A 24690-nucleotide genomic window follows, 5' to 3' on the forward strand; every position below is an offset into this window, starting at 1 on the left:
AGGTGCTCTGGTCAGATGAAACCAAAATTGAACTTTTTGGCAACAATGCAAAACGTTATGTTTGGCGTAAAAGCAACACAGCTGAACACACCATCCCCACTGTCAAACATGGTGGTGGCAGCATCATGGTTTGGGCCTGCTTTTCTTCAGCAGGGACAGGGAAGATGGTTAAAATTGATGGGAAGATGGATGGAGCCAAATACAGGACCATTCTGGAAGAAAACCTGATGGAGTCTGCAAAAGACCTGAGACTGGGACGGAGATTTGTCTTCCAACAAGACAATGATCCAAAACATAAAGCAAAATCTACAATGGAATGGTTCAAAAATAAACATATCCAGGTGTTAGAATGGCCAAGTCAAAGTCCAGACCTGAATCCAATCAAGAATCTGTGGAAAGAACTGAAAACTGCTGTTCACAAATGCTCTCCATCCAACCTCACTGAGCTCGAGCTGTTTTGCAAGGAGGAATGGGAAGAAATTTCACTCTCGATGTGCAAAACTGATAGAGACATACCCCAAGCGACTTACAGCTGTAATCGCAGCAAAAGGTGGCGCTACAAAGTATTAACTTAAGGGAGCTGAATAATTTTGCACGCCCAATTCTTCAGTTTTTGATTTGTTAAAAAAGTTTGAAATATCCAATAAATGTCGTTCCACTTCATGATTGTGTCCCACTTGTTGATTCTTCACAAAAAAATACAGTTTTATATCTTTATGTTTGAAGCCTGAAATGTGGCAAAAGGTCGCAAAGTTCAAGGGAGCCGAATACTTTCGCAAGGCACTGTATGTCCAGATAGGTCTTATCCAACCACTTTATGATACTGCTTCCCAGTCCTTGATCTGGAACCCATATAGGATGTGGTCTGCCAGTCTGTCAGCTAACACTGAAAAACACTGCTCACTGAAAAACATTGCTCACTGCTCTCATCTAGGCCATAGGTCAAGGTTCAACACTTCCCCCCCCCCCCCCCCCCCCCCCCCCCATCTCCATCTACATACTAAACACCTTTGCTCTGTCTCATTCTTAACCCCTCTCCTCTCTCACATGCATGGTCACGGACACAGGCCCTCCACTAATGACTGTCTCTATGGCTTGGACCACTCCAGGCCACTGTATGGCTGCACCACTGGCCAGGCCTCTGCCCAGTCCAGCACTATCAGGGGGAAGGGGGAGTAAGACAGGCTCATTAATACACACCTTAAGTGGTTGTCAGGGGTCCGTGTCACTCCCGGAGAGGGTGTATAAGAGGTCTGGGTTCCACGGAAGATACAGAACTTCAGCATTCACCTGGGAGTCACTCCGGAACGAGCCAACGCATTCGCCTTGTGCTGTACACTGGGAGATCAGCAAGTGAGCTTGTCTCTGTGGATATGTGTATAGGTGTTGTGTGTCAGTCTGTCTCTGGTTGTATGCCTTGTTGAGTTTGTTTGGATTTCAGTGTTTCAGATTTGTATGATATTTCCAGTTGACAGTGCAATGGGAATCTTAGACGGAATATTCAGACTCCTCTCCGTCCATGTCTGTAGCCCTCTTATCCCTTTCGCTCTTTCTATTCCTCATCTATCATTCTCTCAGTAGAGATGACTGGAGCCGTTGTGTCCGTGTGTCTACTTTACGTCCTGTCTGTCTGTTCAGCCTGCTACATCTCCAACTGTCCCATCGGGGGCAAGAGGTCCATAATGGACGCTCCACAGCGCAAGGTGAGCTGCAACTGAATCCGTCTATACCTAAACTATTTAAATATAATGTGTAGATAACAGGTGTGATTTGTCTTAGAGGTGCATCATGATGAGTAGGAGCAAAGTGAGGCTCTGTAAAAGGACTGAATTCGGAGAATTGACAATGAACCATTGTCTTCCTCCTGTAAAAGGGAGCAAGAATGTCAATAAGAATCTATTTTTCTGGAATGATGGAACAACCTCATACCCGACTGTCCCTTCTCTCCCCTTGCAGTGCATGTCTTGTGGGCCAGGGGAGCAGGGCCGCTGCTTTGGCCCCAGTATCTGCTGTGGGGAGGATGTGGGCTGCTGGATGGGCTCCCCGGAGACGGCACACTGCATGGAGGAGAACTACCTGCCCACCCCCTGCCAGGTGGGAGGGAGACCCTGTGGATCTGATACAGCACGCTGTGCCTCACCGGGAGTCTGCTGTGACTCAGGTGAGGGCACATCAATCCTATATTTCTGTGTTGATCATTGTGGTTATATACCACTGAAATGGTTCTAATAGAGTGGTGGATACAATTATGTGCTTTCTGACTTGTGTGTCCTCCTTCATCCTTTATTTTGTATCTCAGAGGGCTGCAGTGCGGATCAATCTTGTTTCGCTGAGGAGGAAGGCGACAATCAAATCGGCCAATCAGAGGGCAGCAACTCTGCAGACGTCATCCTCAGGCTCCTGCACTTGGCTGACCACACGCCTCCTCATAGAGTCCACCAATGAGCTGCAAGTGACACCAGGGTTCCACCGGGGTCACTTGAGAGATTGGTTGATAGGATTTGTAGTTCAAAGTTAGGATTTATAGTTCAAAGTTACCTAGATGTAGTTCATAGTTCACCCACCCATTTACTGACCTTCTTCAGTATATATTGGCAACCTCACTGGATGGGACCTAGCTAAGAATTTAACTCTGTGTTTGACATTTAATGTGTATCAAAACACTGGAGTTAAATTCTTAGCTAGGACCCTGAGCACTCCTCTGTAGATTGCCTTTATATTGCATACTTAAATATTGTAGCTATATACTGTATGTACAGAAATAGCTGTAACAATTCTAATACGTGTAAAGAGTCCAAATGTGTATGTTAATAAAGCTTGTGCGAGTATGCGTGGTGTGTGTATGTTTCTCCCTCAGCTGACTCAAACAATTACCATTTGTCCAGTGCACAACAACATCCACATCTGAAACATGAAATGAGTGCTGTGCGACATATAGTTCTCATATCTTCTGTAACACTAGGCTTAGTGTTTTGGCCTGTGCTTTTATAAGCAGTGTGTGTGCCAAGTTCATTGTAAGGAGGAGACCAAGGCGCAGAGTGGTATGCGTACATCATTCTTTATTAAACAAATTATACAATGAACAAAATATGCCGCTAATACGAATAATACAGACAGGCAACTAAACATAGAATAAGAACCCACAAATACCCTAGGGAAAATGGCTACCTAAATATGGTCCCCAATCAGAGACAACGATAAACAGCTGCCTCTGATTGGGAACCAATTCAGGCTACCATAGACATACATAAACCTAGACTTACAAAACCCTTAGACATACAAAAACCCTAGACAAGGGAATTAACATACCCACCCTAGTCACACCCTGATCTAACCAAAATAATAAAGAAAACAGAGATAACTAAGGTCAGGGCGTGACCGTCTGTTCTAATAGTTCTAATTCAGTGGACTTTACTCTCCCTTATTGGTTTTAATTATTTTGGTCTCAAATCACACAAACCTTTGAGCGAAGTTTTAATGTCCAATGATGAACCAACCATAAACATAAAATGTAAATGCTGATTGTGATTTGATATCAAAAATAGGTTGTAACCATGGGTATCGGTAGTGTTTGTAAATTGCCTCCAGTGTGTCAGGGTGCGCTCTGGGTCATTCGTAAATTCAGAACGTTGTCAGATTGTCTGTCCATAAATTCAGAGCGTTTCGCTCTCCGGGGGGTGTTTAGAGTGCACAGTGGACGCTCTGGTCGAAGAGTAGGGATGATCAGGGCGTCCTGACCTCACAACTGCAGTCAAGCACCCAAGCTAACTGGCTAAAGTTGGCTAGCTTGCTAGCTACTTCCAGACACAAATGAGAGAACACCTCACTCTTACCATTTTACTCGCCCTAGCAGAGCTGGTTAGGCTGTTTTCATGTTATCCATAGCGTTAGTGACTGCAAATGTGCTGCTGGCAACAATTTATTGACATTTTTTTCAGACGTTTACTGGCATCGGTCATGTTCAGCGAGTGTTGAGCATTCGTAAATTAATTCTGCACTCTGGCACAGTCAGACGAGAGTGCTCTGATATCGGAGTAGATAGCCAGAGTGAATTTACGAATGCACCCATCATACATAGTAACTATAAACATGTTACATAGTAGCCATTGACATCATGTTACACAGTAACCATAGACATCATGTTACACAGTAACCATAGACATCATGTTACATAGTTAGTAGTTATGTAATTCTATAGTGTGGTATAGAGTATAACATCTAATCAGGGAACATTCAAATGTTCCACAAAAACATTTGAGAAAGGAGCATAATTTAGATGCTATGATATACTGATATGCTTTAATGTTTTGTGAATCAGCTTTTAATATTATTTGTTTGTTTATTTGAGGTTTTCTTTACATTCTACAACTGGTGTAAAGTGTCCTTAAGTCTGGTCCACCAGCTGGATCTCTCTCTGTCTACAATGGAGTAGCAGTTAGCCTTGGATAGTGACCTTTAGTTTTAGATAAAAAAAACGTTTTATGATTACTACTACCTTTTATTATTACTACATTGGTGTAGATATATAATATTTATGTCGTCTTGGTGTAACTTGGTCCGAATCATAGAAATAGAATTTATAGAACATATGTTTACAAATGTACATTTAAGTCATTGAGCAAATGCACTTATCTAGAGCGACTTACAATTAGCGTGTCAGAACATTCATGTAATGTATACCAGCCAAAAAGCCAAAGGGACGTGACACATACACTCCAAAATACATAATAAATAGACCTATAGACTTCAGAATTAATATATTCTGTATACTCATGGCTAAATGTTAATTATTCCATGCAGTAGTCAATTCTCTCTGAATAACCTCAAGAAGGTTCAACCATGTCCGTTCTGCTTTGTGATTTTCATAGAGAGGCAGTGTCCATGTTCTCATGACCACAGGAGCTCTTATTGGTTCAGTCTCAGCACACAGATCAAAATGAGATACTGCAGATCAGAGAACACACAGAGACATCTACCCTATTTAATTGATAATGCCAGAGAAGCCGGTGTTTGGAGGATATGTTGGCACGGGGGTTGTTAGGCCCGAGAAGAAGTCGGGGGAGGGCAAACCGTGCCAATATTTCCTCCAAACACCGACTTCAAGGGCACTATCAATTTTATACAACGGGTTACCAACATATTCATATAATGACTAATTCATACTATTTCATCCTTCCACAAGATATAGTCACGACACAAATGTAGGGTTGCTACGCAAGCTGGCTGGTCATTCATGCTATCGGTTTGGTTGCCAGAGACGGTATCGGTTAAATTCCCAGTCTTTCATGTCTTCTTGTTCTGTATCTATGGACGTGACCCAGTCGTTCGTTCGTTCTAAATGTTCCATTGCCATTGTTCCAGTTCCATTGCCATACTGGCTGGCAAAGTTCTTATCCCATGCTTTGCTAGCTAGCCAACTACGGCTAATGTACATTCACGTCAAACATTGCAGCCAGAATAACAACAGTAGTGCATTTGCATTTGTTTAAGCTGTTTTCTAGTGACATTTATTTGGATGCATCCATAACAATAAGCTAATGAGGCACGATTTCGCCTGGCATCGAAAATGTGCTTTCTTGTCAGGACACTGCCAGTCAGAGGAACTAGCCAAAAACACAGCTAAAAGAATCACTTCAAACTAAAGCTGGAAAGACTGCAAACTAGCTGCACTTTGTTTCATTTGACCTTTTTTCAATTGACATTTCTTTGTATGTATATGAATTGAATTTTAATATTGAAACAATGTTGCAAATATCACAGAGACAGACAGCAAAGTTTATACAAATCTCCGCTGTTTAAAACTAAACTTTAGTATAAAATAAATGTAAGATAATATGTAGATGCTTTTTATAGTGGAGATCAAGTTCATAAATTGCCTGGCTGGGCTGATGAGACAGTAGACTGCGCAGTCAGATGAAAGAGAGTAAATAAGAATTTAAACATCATAGATTTAGCCGGTGATAACTTGTGGAATAGACACCGGCTGTAATGTGCTTTTAACCAATCAGCATTCAGGATTAGACCCAAACGTTTTATATTTTAAAGAAAGTACATGATGCACACCCTGACATACAGAAGGACACAAGCAAGGGCAATACAAATGGTGCACACTGTAAAAAAGCCAACTTAACCAATTGATTAATCAGTGTTATTCTCTGCGTTTGTTGGACTTCAAAAGGAAAATAAATGGGTGAACATTTTTTCACTCAACAAACTTTTCTCACACTGAGCTGAATGTATAACAACTTGTTGAGTCTAATTACAATTTCAGTTCAATTTCAATTTCAGTTTGTTTTTGGAAGTCAACACTGTATGTTGGTTCAGCTATATTCCCATATATGGAGCAAACTCACAACCCTATTGCAGCTGGTTGCCTTACAATTGGCATTACAATTTGTTACTGTAATTTAATTATACCAATGTGTTTTCATTAATTGAATTCCCTTAATCTATTTTATGTAAGATTCTTGTTTGCATAAAATAGACGGAGACCAGTCTTATCAATAATAGGTAACAGAATTTATTCTCAGAGCGCGCTGCCACGTTACCACGAGCAACAGTTTATATACAATAACAAGACGTCATTTCATTGCTTAAAAAATGAATCTCCTCCTCCAGACCGGGACAAAGGCAACTTTAAAAGTTCATTCAAAGTTAATGACCACATACAAAGGACACACAACAAAACTGAATTAACTTTTGACTCCTCACCATTATCGATCACCACTTAGCTGACAGTTCTAATTAACAGAAAACCTAGGAATGCACTCACTGCCTTATCTAAAACACCCCAGAGCTCAGTTTCGTCGGTTCAACCATAGGATAACTACCTTATCTGTTTACTTAATCCACAAACCATTCCTTTCTTCCTAGTTGGAATGGTGTTCATTAACTTTAATTACTCCTTGTCAGTGTCACACAATCCCTTCTTATGAACTCATATTGTTAATCAGATATAATAAAACAGAGTATAAGTTTAATTAGTTACAGTTCCATTTAAAATGATTTGTTCAGTCATTTAATCATAATTTTCCTAACACAATTGTACGTTGAATTCTATTTTTTTAAGACCTGTGTTTTTGCACGTACATTGATTGGTTGATTATCTTAAGCTACACCAACATAAGTAACATACATTTTTCTAAAGTAATCCAATCTGTTATTAGTTTGACTTTTGGCATCTGTTACTGAGATGGCTGTTCCAGTTATTATTGAGACTACCTACATCAAATAGAAGTATTTCCTGGCAGCCATTGTCAGTGCAGGTTGGGGGTGATTAACGTTCTCTGGTTGGATTCCAATTTTTCAATTTGAATTGTATGTTCACTCAACGTCAAATAAAAAGTTGAGTGAACATTAAAATTCAACTTGAGAATGTATGTTGGTTCAGCTATATGCCAAACATTTTTGCAAACTCACAATCCTATTGCAGTCTGCTGCCTTACAATTGTACACTGATTCAACTTTTTTATAGTGCAGGGAGACAAAATACACCTCTCAACTCAAAGTGCAATGTAGCCTAGTTTAATTTCAACACAGGTGTATAGTGAGATAAAGTCAAGTTGAATTTGAAATGTGTTGATTGATCCATACACTTGTGTTACAATGATGAGACTGCTTATCATTTTTCTAAGGAGTCGAGGAGTTCTTGTTTATCAAATCAGATCAATGATCACTCACACCGCCAAAGTAGAAGAAGAGAGGATGAGAAGTGGAGTACAATAAAGTTAACCATTGCGATGTAGATTAGTTGCCCTTGGATGGGAAGCTGATCCTAGATCTGTGCCCACAGGCAAGTAGCAGGGAGGATATGAGGGGAGGGGTTCTCAATTGTAGACACCTTTAGTTAGTTAATGAGTGTAGGGCTGGATAGATGGGGGTATAAAGACAAGCAGGGAGCTGTGGCTGACTTTACTGTCACTGTCTTAGAGTCACCATGTCTTTCTCAGGGAAATACCAGATGGAGTCACATGACAACTTTGAGTCTTTCATGGAGGCTGTTGGTAAGTCTTGAAGTTGGGTTTGTACATTTGATTAGACCTGGGGTGTTAATTTCAGAAGTTGTAGTCCTTTCAGTAATGAAGATCAATGGTGACTGCGAATGCAATGGTTACTTGCAGTGGTGTTAGATTTAACAAATTATAGGTTTCTTTTGAATAACTTTCACTGAATGTTTAATTTAAGACTTAACACCGCTAGTTTGGTTTGGGCTAACTATTTTGAACTTCCAGCACCAATGGGATTGTTAAATGATTTGCCTAGGCATTAATAATTTATTGTGTCATTGAGATTCAAACCTATGCTCTTCTGTCCTCTATCCGTGGAATGAATCCACTGTGCCACCAGGATGGAGTTGTCGTGCATTAGTTTTGTAACTATAAATTTAGTCTCTTCAGACCATTTCAACAGGAACAAGCACTCATTAAGATCAGGTGTGGCCAACTACTGTGTTCAACACACTTAAGAGAAGATGGCGTTTGTTGAACTGAGAACGGAATGTGTTTTGATATTTTTGTATGGCAAGTTCTTAGTGTTCTGAGAACATGACTAACTGTAACTATGAGAACCTACAGAACATTATGCTAAGTACTGACATTCCCACAGGAGAATATTTCAAGTCAGCTGAACAACTTGAGAACATTCCCAATGTAAAATGACCAATGTTCCTAGAACTTTACCTTAAATTAAATGTTTGTACTTTCAGGAAATATTCTGATCAAATAATGAAATGCCAAGAAAATAAAATTGTCAAATTCCTTAATGAGAATGTTCCAAAGCCAAGCAACTGTCCTGCACCATTGCCAGAATGTGGTATACAGAATTACCAAGCCCTAAAACGTATGGTCCTCAGAATGTCATGTGCTAGCCATCATTGTGTTGCCATATTATAGTGCATCAGCGCTTTACTTCAGTAGTAATAATTCACTGTTCATGTCCCACTTCACTTTTTGTAGTACTAAAAAGCACCGTATATGACTCTCTCGCTGCCGCAAACATGTAGGTCTCCCTGATGAGCTTATCCAGGAGGGCAAAGACATCAAGAGCATCTCTGAGATTGAGGAGACTGGAGACCACTTCAAGGTGACTGTCACCACGGGGACAAAGATCCTCACCAACTCCTTCACCATTGGCCAGGAGACGGAGCTCGAGTCGCCGACCGGGGAGAAGGTCAATGTGAGTAGCGCATGTCACAACCCAACCATGAGTTTCATACATGTAGCCTGGGTTTATCCATCTCCCTACATATACAACCAGTATCTAACTAAACTATAAGTTCAGCTGATGTGGGGTCACTATGGTTAGTTCAGGTCCCAGTGATGTTGTGGGAGGACTGACTTTCGTTGGCAGAATCTCCTCTGCTCTCCAGGAACTGGGCGCACAGTTACGTCTCAAAACCAACTCGCGCACTTTTTTTTCTTCTCCATATATGGCCATCCAACTTGGGCCTGTTAAATTGGTCCTAGTTGACTGTAGTTGGTGACCACTGCTTTCAGATCTAACCGTTGACCTCTCCTGTTTCAGTCTGTGGTGACGAGGGAGGGTAACAAGCTGACGGCCATCCTGAATGGGATCGAATATGTCACAGAACTTACAGACGCAAACACCCTCGTCAACGTGAGTCTGGGGCATATGGCTGGGGGTTTCACGAAGCGTCACAATTTCAGGGTTAATTTATACCATTAATAAAATGGGTAGTCTATGACAATGCCGTGAACTCAATTCAACAGTTTGCTGCCGCCAATGTTCTAATTACATGCTGACCCCACCGCTCGCGTCGCAAAATAAATGTACGTGCACCCACACTGCTCGCGCGCCTCAGCAAGCATCTGCGTGGCCAGGTGCTAAAATAGAAATTGGTTATATTTGATGTGCTGCAAGTCTGGCCTCTCCAATCTCCTCATTGGTTCTTAGGAGCATATACCCATGTGGGTGATTGAAAGATGAACTTTAAGGTCCACACTCTGGTCAGTTGTAACGTTGGTTGTCAACCGCCATATAAAGGAGGCGAGATGATGAGAAACATTCGGTTTTCTGTGGCTTAATTGTCAGATTTCAGGTAAAATAACAACCCAATGTTTATATACTAGGACAAATTAGCTAGCTAGCTAAATTGCCATAAACATGAAATGCTTTTGGCCCCAAATATAACTGTTTCGGGGGTTTGTTTTGATATTTCAACCTGCATGTCCTGATCGCTTCTAGTGTGGGTGAACAAAATCAATGTGAGAACGAGCACGTCCGGTTTGGTAAGCATAGTGTACTGGCATGGATGTATTGAGTGTAATGATTACAGATGCTTTCTCTTTTCAGACCATGACTCTGTCTGGCATGTCATACAAGAGGACCAGCAAACGAATGTGAAGATCTACTGCACTCTTTGGATTAATAAAATGTGAAAGGCATTGAATGGTCTGGTCTCAGCATTTCATATCAATGGGTTTAACTTCAGGGGAAAATTGAAGTTTGTAATGAGGCAAGGTTTGAGTTGGATGAATGTGGGATTCAATAGAATAGCGTAGTTCCGTAAACATTACACTCGGGCCAAAATGGATTTTCTACATTTTAATGTGACTGCTTTATAGCAAATGTCAACCCAGCAGTGTAGAAATGAAGGCTTTGCTAGTTCCATCTAGTCTGTTGCAATATGGGTCAGAATCCTACCACATTGGGTGCATCAGTTTAAAAGCAGATTCCTCAATTTCCAGTTATTTTTGAAAATCAAGTTTCAGGCAATGTTTTTGGACATTGCTTTCACTAGTTCCACCCGAGTGTAGCTGACAATGGGCTAAAGGTGCACAATTTGAGGGTGACTGGTTTCCCAGCTACAGTGTGGTTGGAAAAGCTAAGGACCCTGGGACTAAACACCTCCCTCTGCAACTGGCTCCTGCACTTCCTGATGGGCCGCCCCCAGGTGGTAAGGGTAGGCAACAACACGTCTGCCACACTGCTCCTCAACACTTGGGCCCCTCCTGTTCATCCACGACTGCGTGGTTAAACATGACTCCAACACCAAGTTTGAGGTGCACCACAACACCAGTGGTAGGCCTGGTCACTGACAATGATGAGACCTGGCAGTGTGGTGCCAGGACAACCTCTCCCTCAATGTGAGCACAAAGGAGCTGATCGTTGACTACAGGAAAAGGCGTGCTAAACAAGCCCCCATTAACATCGACAGAGCGAGTTTCAAGTTCCTTGGTGTCCACATTACCAACAAACTATCATGGTCCTAACACACCAAGACAGTTGTGAAGAGGGCACAACACCTTTTCCCCCACCCCCTCTGTTGTACACTGCTGTTTATCTATGCATAGTCCCTTCACATGTGTACAAATTACATCCACTAACCTCTAACCCCGCATATTGACTCGGTACTGATAGCCTCGTTATTGCTACTTTAATTTTTACTTGATTTGGTAAATATTGTATCTTGAACTGCTTTAAGGCTTGTAAGGTGTACACTTGTATTTGGCGCATGTGACAAAGTTTGATTTGACGTGTCATGGACGTAGGAATTGAAGGGTTGATTTGTCTATATTTGTATAATGTGAGGTCACTACTGCCGGCTGTTAGTTTCTTGACACCTGCCGCCATAGGTTCGTTCATGCTTGTTGGCTAGTTCTTCAGTGCCTGTGTGGCATGTGTAGAAAATGATACTCATTCTACTTAAACATCCGTTACTCAAACTGTCTTCATAAGCTAGGTGGGATCATGTCATAAAGATGCATTTTAATGTTGCAGATCATCCTGTGTGAGTTTCATGTCTTGGTGTGGGTTCTCTGCAGGATGGCATAGGCCTTACACATGCAGTGTCCCACCTATTCCCTACCTGTCAGTGGGGCACCCCTGCCTTCATTGTTACCATCCCCAGAGCGGTGTTAGGATGGTATCGTTTACTGTCAAAGTAATATTGAGCCATTTATACTGCACAAATATAAACGCAATGTCAAGTCTTCATGTGCTGAAATAAAAGATCCCAGAAATGTTCTCAAAGTGCACAAATTTGTATACATCCTTGTTAGTGAGCATTTCTCATTGTAATAAGATAATCCATCCACCTGACAGATGTGGCATACCAGGACAATAGGCCACTAAAATGTACAGTTGTCACAATGCTGCAAATGTCTCAAGTTGAGAGTGTGCAATTGGCATGCTGACCAGCGCTGTTATCAGATAATGAAATGCTCATTTCTCTACCATAGGCCACCTCCAACGTCATTTTAGAGAATTTGGCAGTACGTCCAAGCGGCCTCACAACCGCAGACCATGTGTTACCACACCAGCCTAGGACCTTGACAGCTGATTTAAACAGGAGTATTTATGTCTGTAATAAAATCAGCTATCTAGTCTATAATGACTAAAGAATAGACTCACTCCCCACATCAGGGCTTTTTAAGTTTTATGCTGGGGGTCTTCGGGAATGCAAACGTGGTATGTAAGGGACATGTGGTTGGAAAAGTGAAGGTGCGATTCAGGGAGGGAGTTGACTTGTGTGTCCTGCTCCATCCTTTATTTTATATCTCAGAGGGCTGCATTGTGGACCAATCTTGGAAGGCCGAGGTGGAAGGTGACAATCAAATCAGCCAATCAGAGGGAAGCATCTCTGGTGACATTTTCCTAAGGCTCCTGGACTTAAGGCTGACCACAGCCTTCCTATCGAGTCCACCAATGAGCTGCAAGTGATGCTAGGGTTCCATGGGGTCACTTGAGAGATTGGATGATAGGATTTGTAGTTCAAAGTTACCCACCCATTTACTGACCTCCTTCTTCAGTATATAGGCAACATCACTGGAAGGGAACTAGCTCAGAATTTCCCTCTTTGACATTTCATGTATGGCAAATATTGGAGTTCAATTCTTAGCTAGATGGGACCCTGAGCACCCAAATCAAATGAGAGAATCGAAAACAGCAGGTCTGGGACAAGGTGGTATGTCCGGTGAACAGGTCAGGGTTCCATAGCCGCAGGCAGAACAGTTGAAACTGGAGCAGCAGTACGACCAGGTGGACTGGGGACAGTCAGGAGTCATCAGGCCAGGTAGTCCTGAGACATGGTCCTAGGGCTCAGGTCCTCCGGGAGGGGAGGGAGAGAGTATTAGAGGGAGAATACTTAAATCCACACAGGACACCAGATAAGACTGGAGAATTACACCAGATATAACAAACTGACCCTAGTGGTGTAGGGGGCGGGGGGGGGGGACAAGGCTGAGTATAGCCCACAAAGATCTCCTCCACTGCACGAGCCAGAAGGGGTGGAAAACCAAACAGGAAGATCATGTTAGTGACTCAACTCACTCAAGTGACGCACCCCTCCTAGGAAAGGCATGAAGAGCACTAGTAAGCCAGTGACTCAGCCCCCGTAATAGGGTCAGAGGCAGAGAATCCCAGTGGAGAGAGTGGAGCCAGCCAGGCAGAGAGAGCAAGGGCGGTTTGACGCTCCAGTGCCTTGCCGTTCACCTTCGCACCCCTCGGCCAGACTACACTCAATTGTAGGACCTACTGAAGAGATGAGTCTAAAGTAAAGACTTAAAGGCCGAGTCTGCGTCTCTCACATCGATAGGCAGACTATTCCATAAAAATGAAGCTCTATTGGAGAACGCCCTGCCTCCAGCTGTTTGCTTAGAAAATCTATTGACAATAAGGAGACTTGCGTCTTGTGACCGTAGCGTACTTGTAGGTGTGTACGGCAGGACCAAATTGGAGAGATAGTTAGGAGCAAGCCTATGTATTGCTTTGTAGGTTAGCAGTAAAATCTTGATATCAGCCCTAGCCTTAACATGATGCCAGTATAGAGAGGCTAGCACTGGAGTAATTTGATACAATTTTAGTGTTCTAGTCAAGATTCCAGAAGCCGTGTTTAGCACTAACTGAAGTTTATTTAGTGCTTTATCCGGGTAGCTGGAGAGTAGAGGGCGGCAGGGCGGCAGGGTAGCCTAGTGGTTAGAGCGTTGGACTAGTAACCGGAAGGTTGCGAGTTCAAACCCCCGAGCTGACAAGGTACAAATCTGTCGTTCTGCCCCTGAACAGGCAGTTAACCCACTGTTCCCAGGCCGTCATTGAAAATAAGAATTTGTTCTTAACTGACTTGCCTGGATAAATAAAGGTAAAATAAAAAAATAAATAGAGCATTTCAGTAGTCTAATCTAGATGTTTCAAAAACTTGTTTTTCTACATAATTTTTGGACAAAAGATTACTGATTTTTGCAATGTTACAAAGATGGAAAAAAGTTGTCCTTGAAATATTCTTGATGTGTTTGTCAAAAGAGAGATGAGGGTCCAGAGTAATGCTGAGGTCCTTCACAGTTTTATTTTAGACGACTGTACAACTATCAAGATGAATTGTCAGATCCAACAGAAGATCTCTTTGTTTCTTGGGACCTAGAACTAGCATCACTGTTTTGTCCGAGTTCAAAAGTAAAACATTTGCCGCCATCCACTTCCTTATGTCTGAAACACAGGCTTCCAGGGTAGGACATTTTGGGGCTTCACCATGTTTCATCGAAATGTACAGCTGTGTGACATCCGCATAGCAGTGAAAGAGGTAGAATATATATATAGTGAAAACAATAGTGGTCCTAAAACGGAACCTTGAGGCACACCGAAACTTACAAATAATTCGTCAGAGGACAAACCTTCCACAGAGATGATCTTTCCGACAGATAAGATCTAAACCAGGCAAGAACTTGTCCGTGTAGACCAGGGGTGTCAAAGTCAAATGGACGGAGGGCCAAATAAAAAAATCAGCTACAAGACGAGGGCCGGACTGTTCGAATGTTCATTGAAAAATTTTTAAATGACGCATATAGTCTAGTGAACCTAATTGAACCTACTGAAAACCTAACAAATATATTACAATATGATCAGATAAATAAAGCAATATTTTCTCATGGCTCTGTCAGTAATCTTTAATTTTCAACAGACACAAAAGACAAATTTCCTTCATATAAATATCCCCATAACATGAACATTAAATGAAAGAAACCGGTATTCAAGGCACCATCAGTAGACTATATTTTCTATTTTAGCAAAAGTGGGCTAAATTTACTTCAAAGAAAAAACAATAATAGCAATTTTCTATCATCCACTCAACTGAAATATTTTTAAAATATAATTGGATTGAAATACAAAAAAATAAAGTGCAAAAATCTATTAATCAAAAACAACACTTTGTTTAAGGAGAAGTAACATGCAGTGAAAACAAATATTAAATTTTAACTTTTAAACTTGAACTGAGTAAAAACTCTAAATATGTGATTGCACAGTAATGTTCACTTGTTTGAGGTTGAGGGTGATACTTGGTGGTGTCCCATCTTTTCCACAAGTTCATCAATGTTCGGGGTAAGGCTCTGAGCTGAAGAAATCCTCAGAATTGAGTGGAGGTGTTCAGCAGTAAGTCGACTTCTGTGTGATGTTTTGTTCAGGTTCATCAAAGAAAACAGTTGTTCACACAGGTATGTGCTGCCAAACATAGACAACGTTTGAGCAGCCTGGATGCGCAGCTGGGGCATTGTGCCGGGGAGGAAACGGGCGAACTCCGCAGCACCCACTGCCGCATATTTTGCCCTCAGTGCATCATTGCATTGGAGGTCAATCAACTCCATTTGGAGGTTTGGTGGTGAGCTTTCCACGTCAACAGCAAATGGGTTACCGAGCAGTTCCAACCTGCTTTTTTGTGCTTCAAAGTCAGCAAATCGGCGTCGAAAGTCAGCGGCAAGCATACCTATTTTATCAGCCAACTGTGTGCTCGGGAACGCACTGGTAGAGAGCTTCTCTTTCATGGTCTGGCAGCTGGGAAAGTGGCTCAAATTTTCTTTCCGCATCTGCGTCTCCCACAGAGTCAGTTTGGTTTTAAATGCCTTCACTGTACTGTACATATCAGAGATGACACGATCCCGACCCTGCAGCTGCAAGTTTATTGCATTCAGATGACTCGTAATGTCACACAGAAAAGCCATTTCACACAGAAACATTTCGTCTCGGAGTTGTGTTGTGTCTTTCCCTTTGCTGTCCAAGAACAGACAAATCTCCTCACGAAGCTCGAAACATCTTTGAAGCACCTTTCCCTGGCTTAGCCATCGCACCTCTGTGTGATAAGGCAAATCACCATGCTCCGTTTCTAACTCCGTCAGAAATGCCTTGAACTGGCGGTGATTCAAACCTTTGGCTCTGATAAAGTTAACTGTGCGCGTGATGATGCTCATTACATGCTCCATTTTCAAGGCTTTACCGCACAACGCTTCCTGGTGTATGATACAATGATAAGCTGTCAGCTCACCTGTCGCGTTTTCCTCTTGCATCTTTTCCCGTATCTTCGCCACCAGTCCGCTCCTGTGTCCACACATCGCAGGTGCTCCGTCGGTTGTCAAACCCACGAGTTTTTCCCAAGGCAGCTCCATCTCATTTACACATCTTGACACCTCTTCATACAAATCATGCCCCGTAGTTGTGCCATGCATAGGACGTAAAGCCAAAAACTCCTCTGTCACGCTTAGGTTGGAGTCCACTCCGCGGATGAAAATTGACAACTGGGCAATGTCAGAAATGTCGGTGCTCTCATCCACAGCCAAGGAATATGCAATAAAATCTTTTCCCTTTTTCACAAGCTGCTCTTTTAGATTGATGGACAACTGGTCTACTCTCTCGGCAATGGTGTTTCTGCTCAGACTCACATTTAAAAAGAGTTGCCTTTTTTCTGGGCAAACTTCGTCACAAACTTTAATCATGCAGTTTTTGATGAAATCCCCCTCCGTAAATGGCCGGGCTGATTTAGCGATCTCTTCTGCCAAAATAAAACTGGCCTTTTGTAGCCTTTGTTCCATGTCCATATTCTTGTTTTTGTCCGCGTGTTTCGTTTCATAATGTCGTCTCAGATTATACTCTTTCAGTACCGCCACACTTTCTCCACACAGAAGACACACAGGTTTTCCAGCTACCTTCGTGAACATATACTCCGACTCCCACCTTGTTTGAAACCCCCGGTTCTCAGTATCCACCTTCCGTTTTGCCATTTTTGATGGGTATCTGAAAGTTAATTTTACTGTGATGCTGACGACTGCTGTGCCAATAAATATTGAAATGAAGCAGCCTACTGCTCGGTGCGTCACCTTTGCATTGTGGGAAATGTAGTATTGGTGCGTGTAAAAGATCTGCGGGCTGCCGGCTTGCTGCGGGCCGGTTCTAATAATAAATCAAGATCATCCCAGGGGCCGTAAAAAACCTTCTTGCGGGCCGGATGTGGCCCGCGGGCCTTGACTCTGACATATGTGGTGTAGACCAATTAGGGTTTCCTATCTCTCCAAACAATTGTGGTGATCGGTGGTGGCAAAATCAGCACTAAGGTCTGGGAGCACGAGGACAGATGCAGAGCCTTGGTCTGACACCATTAAAAGAGATGCAGGGCAATATTATTGTTATTATTTTTTTAGAGGAATAGTATATTCGATATCGGCCGGGTCAATGTTTTGCTTTTCCAAGAGAGGCTTAATTACTGCCACTTTTAGAGAGTTTGGTATATATAGAGAGCCATCCATTATGCTCAACATAGGAGGGGCAAGCACAGGAAGTAGCTCTTTAAACTACTGAGTTGGAATAGGGGCCAGTACGCAGCTTGAAGGTTTAGAGGACATGACTATCTTCATGTGTCAAGAGATACAGGATTGAAAAACTTGAGTGTCTCCATTGATCCTAAGTCCTGGCAGTTATGTGCAGACTCAGGACAACTGAGCTTTGGAGAAATACGCAGATTCAAAGAGGAGTCCGTAATTTGCTTCCTAATGATCATGATCTTTTCGTCGTAGAAGTTCAGGAATTCATCACTGATGAAGTGAAATACATCCTCTCTTGGGGTATGCTGCTTTTTAGTTACCTTTGTGACATTATCAAAAATACATTTAAGATTGTTCTTATTCTGCTCAATTAGGTTGGAAAAATAGGATGATCGAGCAGCAGTGAGGGCTCTTTGATATAGCACAGTACTGTCTTTTCCAAGACTTCCAGTTTGGTGGAGAGCCACTTCCGTTCCAATTTTCTGGAAGCTTGCTTCAGGTCTCTGATATTTTCTGTATACCAGGGAGCTAATTTCTTGTGACAAATTTTCGTACTGGGGTATTACGCTAGGTTAAATTTAGATCCTCAGTTAGATGGTTAACCGATTTTTGTACTCCGACGTCCTTGGGTAGGTGGAGGGAGTCTGGAAGGGCATTTAGGAATTGTTGGGTTGTCCGAGAATTTATAGCATGGCTTTTGATGATCCTCGGTTGGGGTCTGAGCAGATTATTTGTTGCAATTGCAAACGTAATAAGATGGTGGTTCGATAGTCCAGGATTATGAGGAACAACATTTAGATCCACAATATTTATTCCACGGGACAAAACTAGATCCAGGGTATGACTGTGGCAATGAGTAGGCCCGGAGACATGTTGGACAAAACCCACTAAAAAGTGATTGACTGCATAGATTTCATGACTAGAAGCTCAAAAGACGAAAATGTAGTCGTTTTTTGTTGTCAATAAAAATGTGCTGTCGTGAATATTAGAAACGCCTCCGCTTATGGGGGATATGGTCACTAGTGTAACCAGGAGGAGAGGCCTCATTTAACACAGTAAATCCATTAGGCTTGAACCATGTGTCAGTCAGGCCAGTCACATCAACATTATGATCAGTGTTTAGTTCATTGACTATGACTGCCTTGCAAGTGAGGGATCTAACATTCAGCAGCCCTATTTTGCGATGTGAGATATCACAATATCTTTCAATAATGACCAGAATGGGGAGGATGGTAGGGGACGCCATGTGCGACTGACGTGTTTTCCGTTTGCTCCCGTGGTATTCTTAAAGTTTATGTGAATTCTGCAGCAGAACCGTATTTATTTTCAAATATTAATTTGGTGATCCCTTTCCGTAAAAACCAAGACTACTTTGCTTCCGAATGTCAGCATGTCGACCAAGCATAAGGCCAAGAGCATGACTTTGAGAAAACCCGGCCTACAAGACCCGCTCTCATCACCGCCCTCTCCTGAGTCTGAGGGCCCGGGGACACAAAATCAAATGAAATCAAATGTATTTATATAGCCCTTCGTACATCAGCTGATATCTCAAAGTGCTGTACAGAAACCCAGCCTAAATCCCCAAACAGCAAGCAATGCAGGTGTAGAAGCACGGTGGCTAGGAAAAACTCCCTAGAAAGGCCAAAACCTAGGAAGAAACCTAGAGAGGAACCAGGCTATGTGGGGTGGCCAGTCCTCTTCTGGCTGTGCCGGGTGGAGATTATAACAGAACATGGCCAAGATGTTCAAATGTTCATAAATGACCAGCATGGTCCAATAATAAGGCAGAACAGTTGAAACTGGAGCAGCAGCACGGTCAGGTGGACTGGGGACAGCAAGGAGTCATCATGTCAGGTAGTCCTGGGGCATGGTCCTAGGGCTCAGGTCAGTTGAAACTGGAGCAGCAGCACGGCCAGGTGGACTGGGGACAGCAAGGAGTCCTCATGTCAGGTAGTCCTGGGGCATTGTCCTAGGGCTCAGGTCCTCCGAGAGAGAGAAAGAAAGAGAGAAGGAGAGAATTAGAGAACGCACACTTAGATTCACACAGGACACCGAATAGGACAGGAGAAGTACTCCAGATGTAACAAACTGACCCTAGCCCCCCGACACATAAACTACTGCAGCATAAATACTGGAGGCTGAGACAGGAGGGGTCAGGAGACACTGTGGCCCCATCTGAGGACACCCCCGGACAGGGCCAAACAGGAAGCATATAACCCCACCCACTTTGCCAAAGCACAGCCCCCACACCACTAGAGGGATATCTTCAACCACCAACTTACCATCCTGAGACAAGGTGACCTCCGCCACGGCACAACCCAAGCGGAGGGGGGGGCGGGGCGCCAACCCAGACAGGATGACCACATCAGTGAATCAACCCACTCAGGTGATGCACCCCCTCCAGGGACGGCATGAGAGAGCCCCAGTAAGCCAGTGACTCAGCCCCTGTAATAGGGTTAGAGGCAGAGAATCCCAGTGGAAAGAGGGGAACCGGCCAGGCAGAGACAGCAAGGGCGGTTCGTTGCTCCAGAGCATTTCCGTTCACCTTCCCACTCCTGGGCCAGACTACACTCAATCATATGACCCACTGAAGAGATGAGTCTTCAGTAGAGACTTAAAGGTTGAGACCGAGTTTGCGTCTCTGACATGGGTAGGCAGACCGTTCCACAAAAATGGAGCTCTATAGGAGAAAGCCCTGCCTCCAGCTGTTTGCTTAGAAATTCTAGGGACAATTAGGAGGCCTGCGTCTTGTGACCGTAGCGTACGTGTAGGTATGTACGGCAGGACCAAATCAGAGAGATAGGTAGGAGCAAGCCCATGTAATGCTTTGTAGGTTAGCAGTAAAACCTTGAAATCAGCCCTTGCTTTGACAGGAAGCCAGTGTAGAGAGGCTAGCACTGGAGTAATATGATCAATTTGTTTGGTTCTAGTCAGGATTCTAGCAGCTGTATTTAGTTTATGAAGTTTATTTAGTGCTTTATCCGAGTAGCTGGAAAGTAGAGCATTGCAGTAGTCTAACCTAGAAGTGACAAAAGCATGGATTAATTTTTCTGCATCATTTTTGGACAGAAAGTTTCTGATTTTTGCAATGTTACGTAGATGGAAAAAAGCTGTCCTTGAAATGGTCTTGATATGTTCTTCAAAAGAGAGATCAGGGTCCAGAGTAACGCCGAGGTCCTTCACAGTTTTATTTCAGACGACTGTACAACCATTAAGATTAATTGTCAGATTCAACAGAAGATCTCTTTGTTTCTTGGGACAAGCATCTCTGTTTTGTCCGAGTTTAAAAGTAGAAAGTTTGCAGCCATCCACTTCCTTATGTCTGAAACACATGCTTCTGGCAAGGGCAATTTTGGGGCTTCACCATGTTTCATTGAAATGTACAGCTGTGTGTCATCCACATAGCGATGAAAGTTAACATTATGTTTTCGAATAACACTTTACCCGGGGGCGCGGCTTGGCCTGGCGGCGCTGAAATGAACATTCTCGAGGCCATCAAACTACAACGCTCTGAGATAGTTGAAATGAAAACACAGGTGGTTGCTACGATTGAGGCCAGAATACAGGAGGTTTCTGATACTTTAAAAGCAGATTTAACCATCCTGCGGAACGAGACTGTGCCAGCAATCACATTACTCAAAACAACAACTGCGTCAACGATTGCAGCACTGGAGACCTCCGCTACTAATGTCTCCTATTTAACTACATCCCTGGAGGCTGAAGTTAAACGCCTAGCTGCGGATTTGAAAAAGGTGAGGGTGAGCTGTGTGAGTTTAGATTGATTCTCTCGCTGCAATAATCTGAGACTTGTATCAGTCCCAGAGTCCGCGGAAATGCATCGCGCCACGGATTTCGTTTCAGGGCTGCTGAAGGATGTTCTTGCCTTAGATGAAAAGCCCCTGATTGATCGAGCCCACCGGTCGCTGCGCCCAAAGCCCCGGGATGGGGAGAGGCCCCGTGACATAATTCTTCGAGTGCACTTTTACTTCAAATTAGATTTTTGGCTGAGAGCCTTTATACATTTTATTTATTTTCTCTCTCAATGCCTGTTATAAGACTGGGAATACAATTATATACATCTACAAGTGGTGCTTTTGTCATTCCGTTTGCACAAGGGATTCGCCTTTTTTTTATTTGAAAAAATACATACAAATCTTTATTTTTGCTGCTTGATCCACTAACGACTTTAAAGAGCGGGACTGTGGGTTTAGGTTTAAGACCGCACTCTCACAGACATACTGTGCGAAGAGAACATGTTCTATTTAGGCTTGTACCTCGTTTGGGGAGGTATTGTCTGGGATGGGGGGATGGGGGGAGGGGGTGGGGGGTGGGGGGGCAGGTAGAATTGTTCAGTTCTAATGTTGTCATTGTCTTTTTAGTTTTTTTTCTGTTTTTTTTCTGTACTTTTTCCAAGCATTTACCACCGTACATTATTACTCTAGTTATTCTGGGGGTTTTGGGCGCTCATTGCTTTTCCATTCTATGCTCTAATGACAGGGTTGAATAACGGGAATGCCCAGAGGGGCCGAAATAATACGATCAAGTACATTTCTTGGAATACCAAAGTGGCTAACAATCCGGTGAAGCGTAAGAGGGTGTTAACACACTTAAAGGGTTTGAATGCAAATATTGCATTTCTACAAGAGACTCACTTGAGGACTGGTGAGCATTTTAGGATGCGTAAGGACTGGGTTGGTCAAGTGTTCCACTCAAACTTTCATAGTAAATCAAGAGGTGCTGCTATTCTGGTTGATAAAGCTACTCCCTTTGTAGCTTCTGAGGTTATTGCTGATCCTAAGGGACGATACGTCATAGTAACCGGTGAACTGTTTTCTACCCCTCTTGTTTTGGATAGTGTTTATGCTCCCAATTGGGATGACACAAGTTTCATTTATTCCTTTCTGTCTGCTATTCCCATTTTAGATTCTCATTTGTTGATTTTAGGGGGGATTTCAATTGTAAAATGTCCCCAGTTCTTGACAAGTCCTCACAAACAAATACAGGCCCATCTAAATGTGCCCTACTTATTCAATCCTTTCTTCAGAAATATGCTATGTTTGAGGCCTGGCGTTTCCTACATCCTACACATAGACAGTATTCCTTTTATTCTCATGTTCATCAAACATACTCCCGGATTGATTACTTCTTTTTGGACAAAACACTTCTGCCTAACCTTCGGCAGTGTACTTACGAGAGTATTGTTACTAATTCACCATTAGTGCTTGAACTAGAGTTTCCCCAGCGACCTCCTAGGTGTTATCAATGGCGTCTCAACCCCATTTTACTCTCAGATAAGGAGTTTGTCAATTTCATTTCTTCTGAAATTACCTTATTCCTAGAAACTAATTCAACACCAGGTATGTTCTGCTCTACCATATGGGAGTCTCTCAAAGCATACCTACGTGGCCAAATTATTTCTTATACAGCCAACCAAAACAGAGTTCGCTCCCAGCGACTTCGGGATCTGAGCGAGTCCATAGCCACATTGGATGAGAAGTATGCTACGGATCCTTCCTCTGATCTGCGTAAAGAGCGCCAACTACTCCAATCTGAATTTGATGAGCTTTCTACCAGGCAAGCTGAACAGTTACTCTTGCGAGCTCGATACAAAGTCTATGAACAAGACGACAATGCCAGTAAACTCCTTGCGCATCAGATCCGTAAATCTGAGGCCTCACGTTTAATCCCACAAATAAGGACCCCGTCTGGTGCCACCACAGTTATACATAAAGAGATCAATGATCAATTTAAACAATTTTACTCTGCGCTATACACCTCTGAATCCCCTCAAGACCCCTTGTTGATTGACTCCTTCTTTAATGGCTTGAATATGCCTTCAATTGATACAGACTCCCATGACTGTCTAGAAGAAGAATTTACGCTTGAGGAGATTGCAACAGCAGTGTCCGCAATGAAAGTGGTAAATCACCGGGTCCGGACGGTTTTCCAACCAAATTTTACAGGACGTTTTCTGGTCTGCTTTGCCCATTCTTGTCTCGACTATTTGCAGAGTGCCTCAATACTTCAAAGCTACCGCCTAGTCTTTATCAGGCTTCAATTTCATTACTACTAAAGAAAAACAAAGACCCTCTGGAATGTGGATCCTATCGCCCAATCTCGCTTTACAAAATCCTAGCTAAGCTTTTAGCCATCCGTATAGAAGGCTTGCTGCACCAAGTAATACACTCTGACCAGACTGGCTTTGTGAGAAATAGGCATTTATTTTTCAATATTAGGTGCCTTATGAATATACTGTACTCCCCAGCGTCGGAGGATGCCGAAAAAGCGTTTGACCGCGTTGAGTGGGATTACCTAACAGCTGCCCTTTATAGATTTGGCTTTGGCCCCAAATTCATTGCGTGGATAAAGATTCTTTATTTTTCCCCCATGGCTTCGGTACGGACTAATAACTTGTCCTCTGACTATTTTCCCTTGCACCGCGGATCCAGACAAGGTTGCCCACTCTCCCCCTTGTTGTTTGCTTTGGCAATCGAGCCTCTCGCCATTGCACTACGCTCCAATGATGCCATTCAAGGCATAATCAGGGCGGGCTGGGAGCAGAAAGTCTCGCTATATGCTGACGACCTCCTTTTGTTTATCTCCAACCCCGATACCTCATTGCCACGTGCCCTATCTGTTCTTAAAAAGTTTGGATCAATCTCAGTGTACAAGCTGAATCTAGGCAAGAGTGAGCTTTTTCCGGTAAACAAGGCTGCTTTAAAGTGCTCTTTCACACGTTCTCAGTTTAGGATTGTCCGGGATCAATTCACTTACTTGGGAGTAAAAGTGACAAGGAAATATTCAAATTTGTTTCAGGAAAACTTTGTTGCTCTAGCAGACCGATTGAAACAATCTTTTACTTTTTGGAATTCGCTACCCCTTTCTCTTATCAGAAGGAATAATGTCATTAAAATGAATGTGTTGCCCAAATTTTTATATTTATTTCAATGTTTACCCATTTTTATTCCAAAATCTTTTTTTATTTCACTGGATCAAACATTCATGCATTTTATTTGGGATGGCAAGGTACCACGGATTGGTAGAAAACATTTACAGAAGCCTAGGTCATTGGGGGGTTTAGCTCTACCAAATTTTCAGACATACTACTGGGCTGCAAATTTCAGAGCCGTTCTGTACTGGCTGCAGACTG

At 42.9% G+C, this 24690-nt stretch overlaps 2 protein-coding genes across 5 annotated transcripts in view; both read left to right on the forward strand.

The window, feature by feature from the left end:
- LOC110525953 (isotocin-neurophysin IT 2) overlaps positions 1–2830 on the forward strand; it is a 23390-nt gene extending 20560 nt beyond the window's left edge. Inside the window, exons 1-4 of one of the 4 annotated variants that reach the window (XM_021606484.2) lie at positions 1205–1353; positions 1579–1703; positions 1957–2161; positions 2300–2830. In XM_021606484.2, the coding sequence (XP_021462159.2) occupies positions 1584–1703; positions 1957–2161; positions 2300–2445 (471 nt within the window). In that variant the 5' untranslated portion in view covers positions 1205–1353; positions 1579–1583 and the 3' untranslated portion in view covers positions 2446–2830. Of the gene's footprint in view, positions 1–1204; positions 1354–1578; positions 1704–1956; positions 2162–2299 lie in introns of those variants that run through there. The other 3 variants (XM_021606482.2, XM_036980104.1, XM_036980105.1) reach the window with 3 other exon arrangements.
- A 5007-nt stretch (positions 2831–7837) lies between these two features.
- On the forward strand, positions 7838–10408 carry LOC110525028 (fatty acid binding protein 1-B.1-like). The gene is made up of 4 exons (XM_021604987.2): positions 7838–8003; positions 9002–9174; positions 9523–9615; positions 10312–10408. The coding sequence occupies exons 1-4, from the start codon at positions 7937–7939 to the stop codon at positions 10360–10362; spliced, it is 384 nt and encodes a 127-aa protein (XP_021460662.1). The 5' UTR covers positions 7838–7936; the 3' UTR covers positions 10363–10408.
- The last annotated feature ends 14282 nt before the right edge of the window (positions 10409–24690 follow it).

Source organism: Oncorhynchus mykiss, chromosome 6 (assembly GCF_013265735.2).
Source record: "Oncorhynchus mykiss isolate Arlee chromosome 6, USDA_OmykA_1.1, whole genome shotgun sequence".
Classification (NCBI taxonomy): Eukaryota; Metazoa; Chordata; class Actinopteri; order Salmoniformes; family Salmonidae; genus Oncorhynchus; species Oncorhynchus mykiss.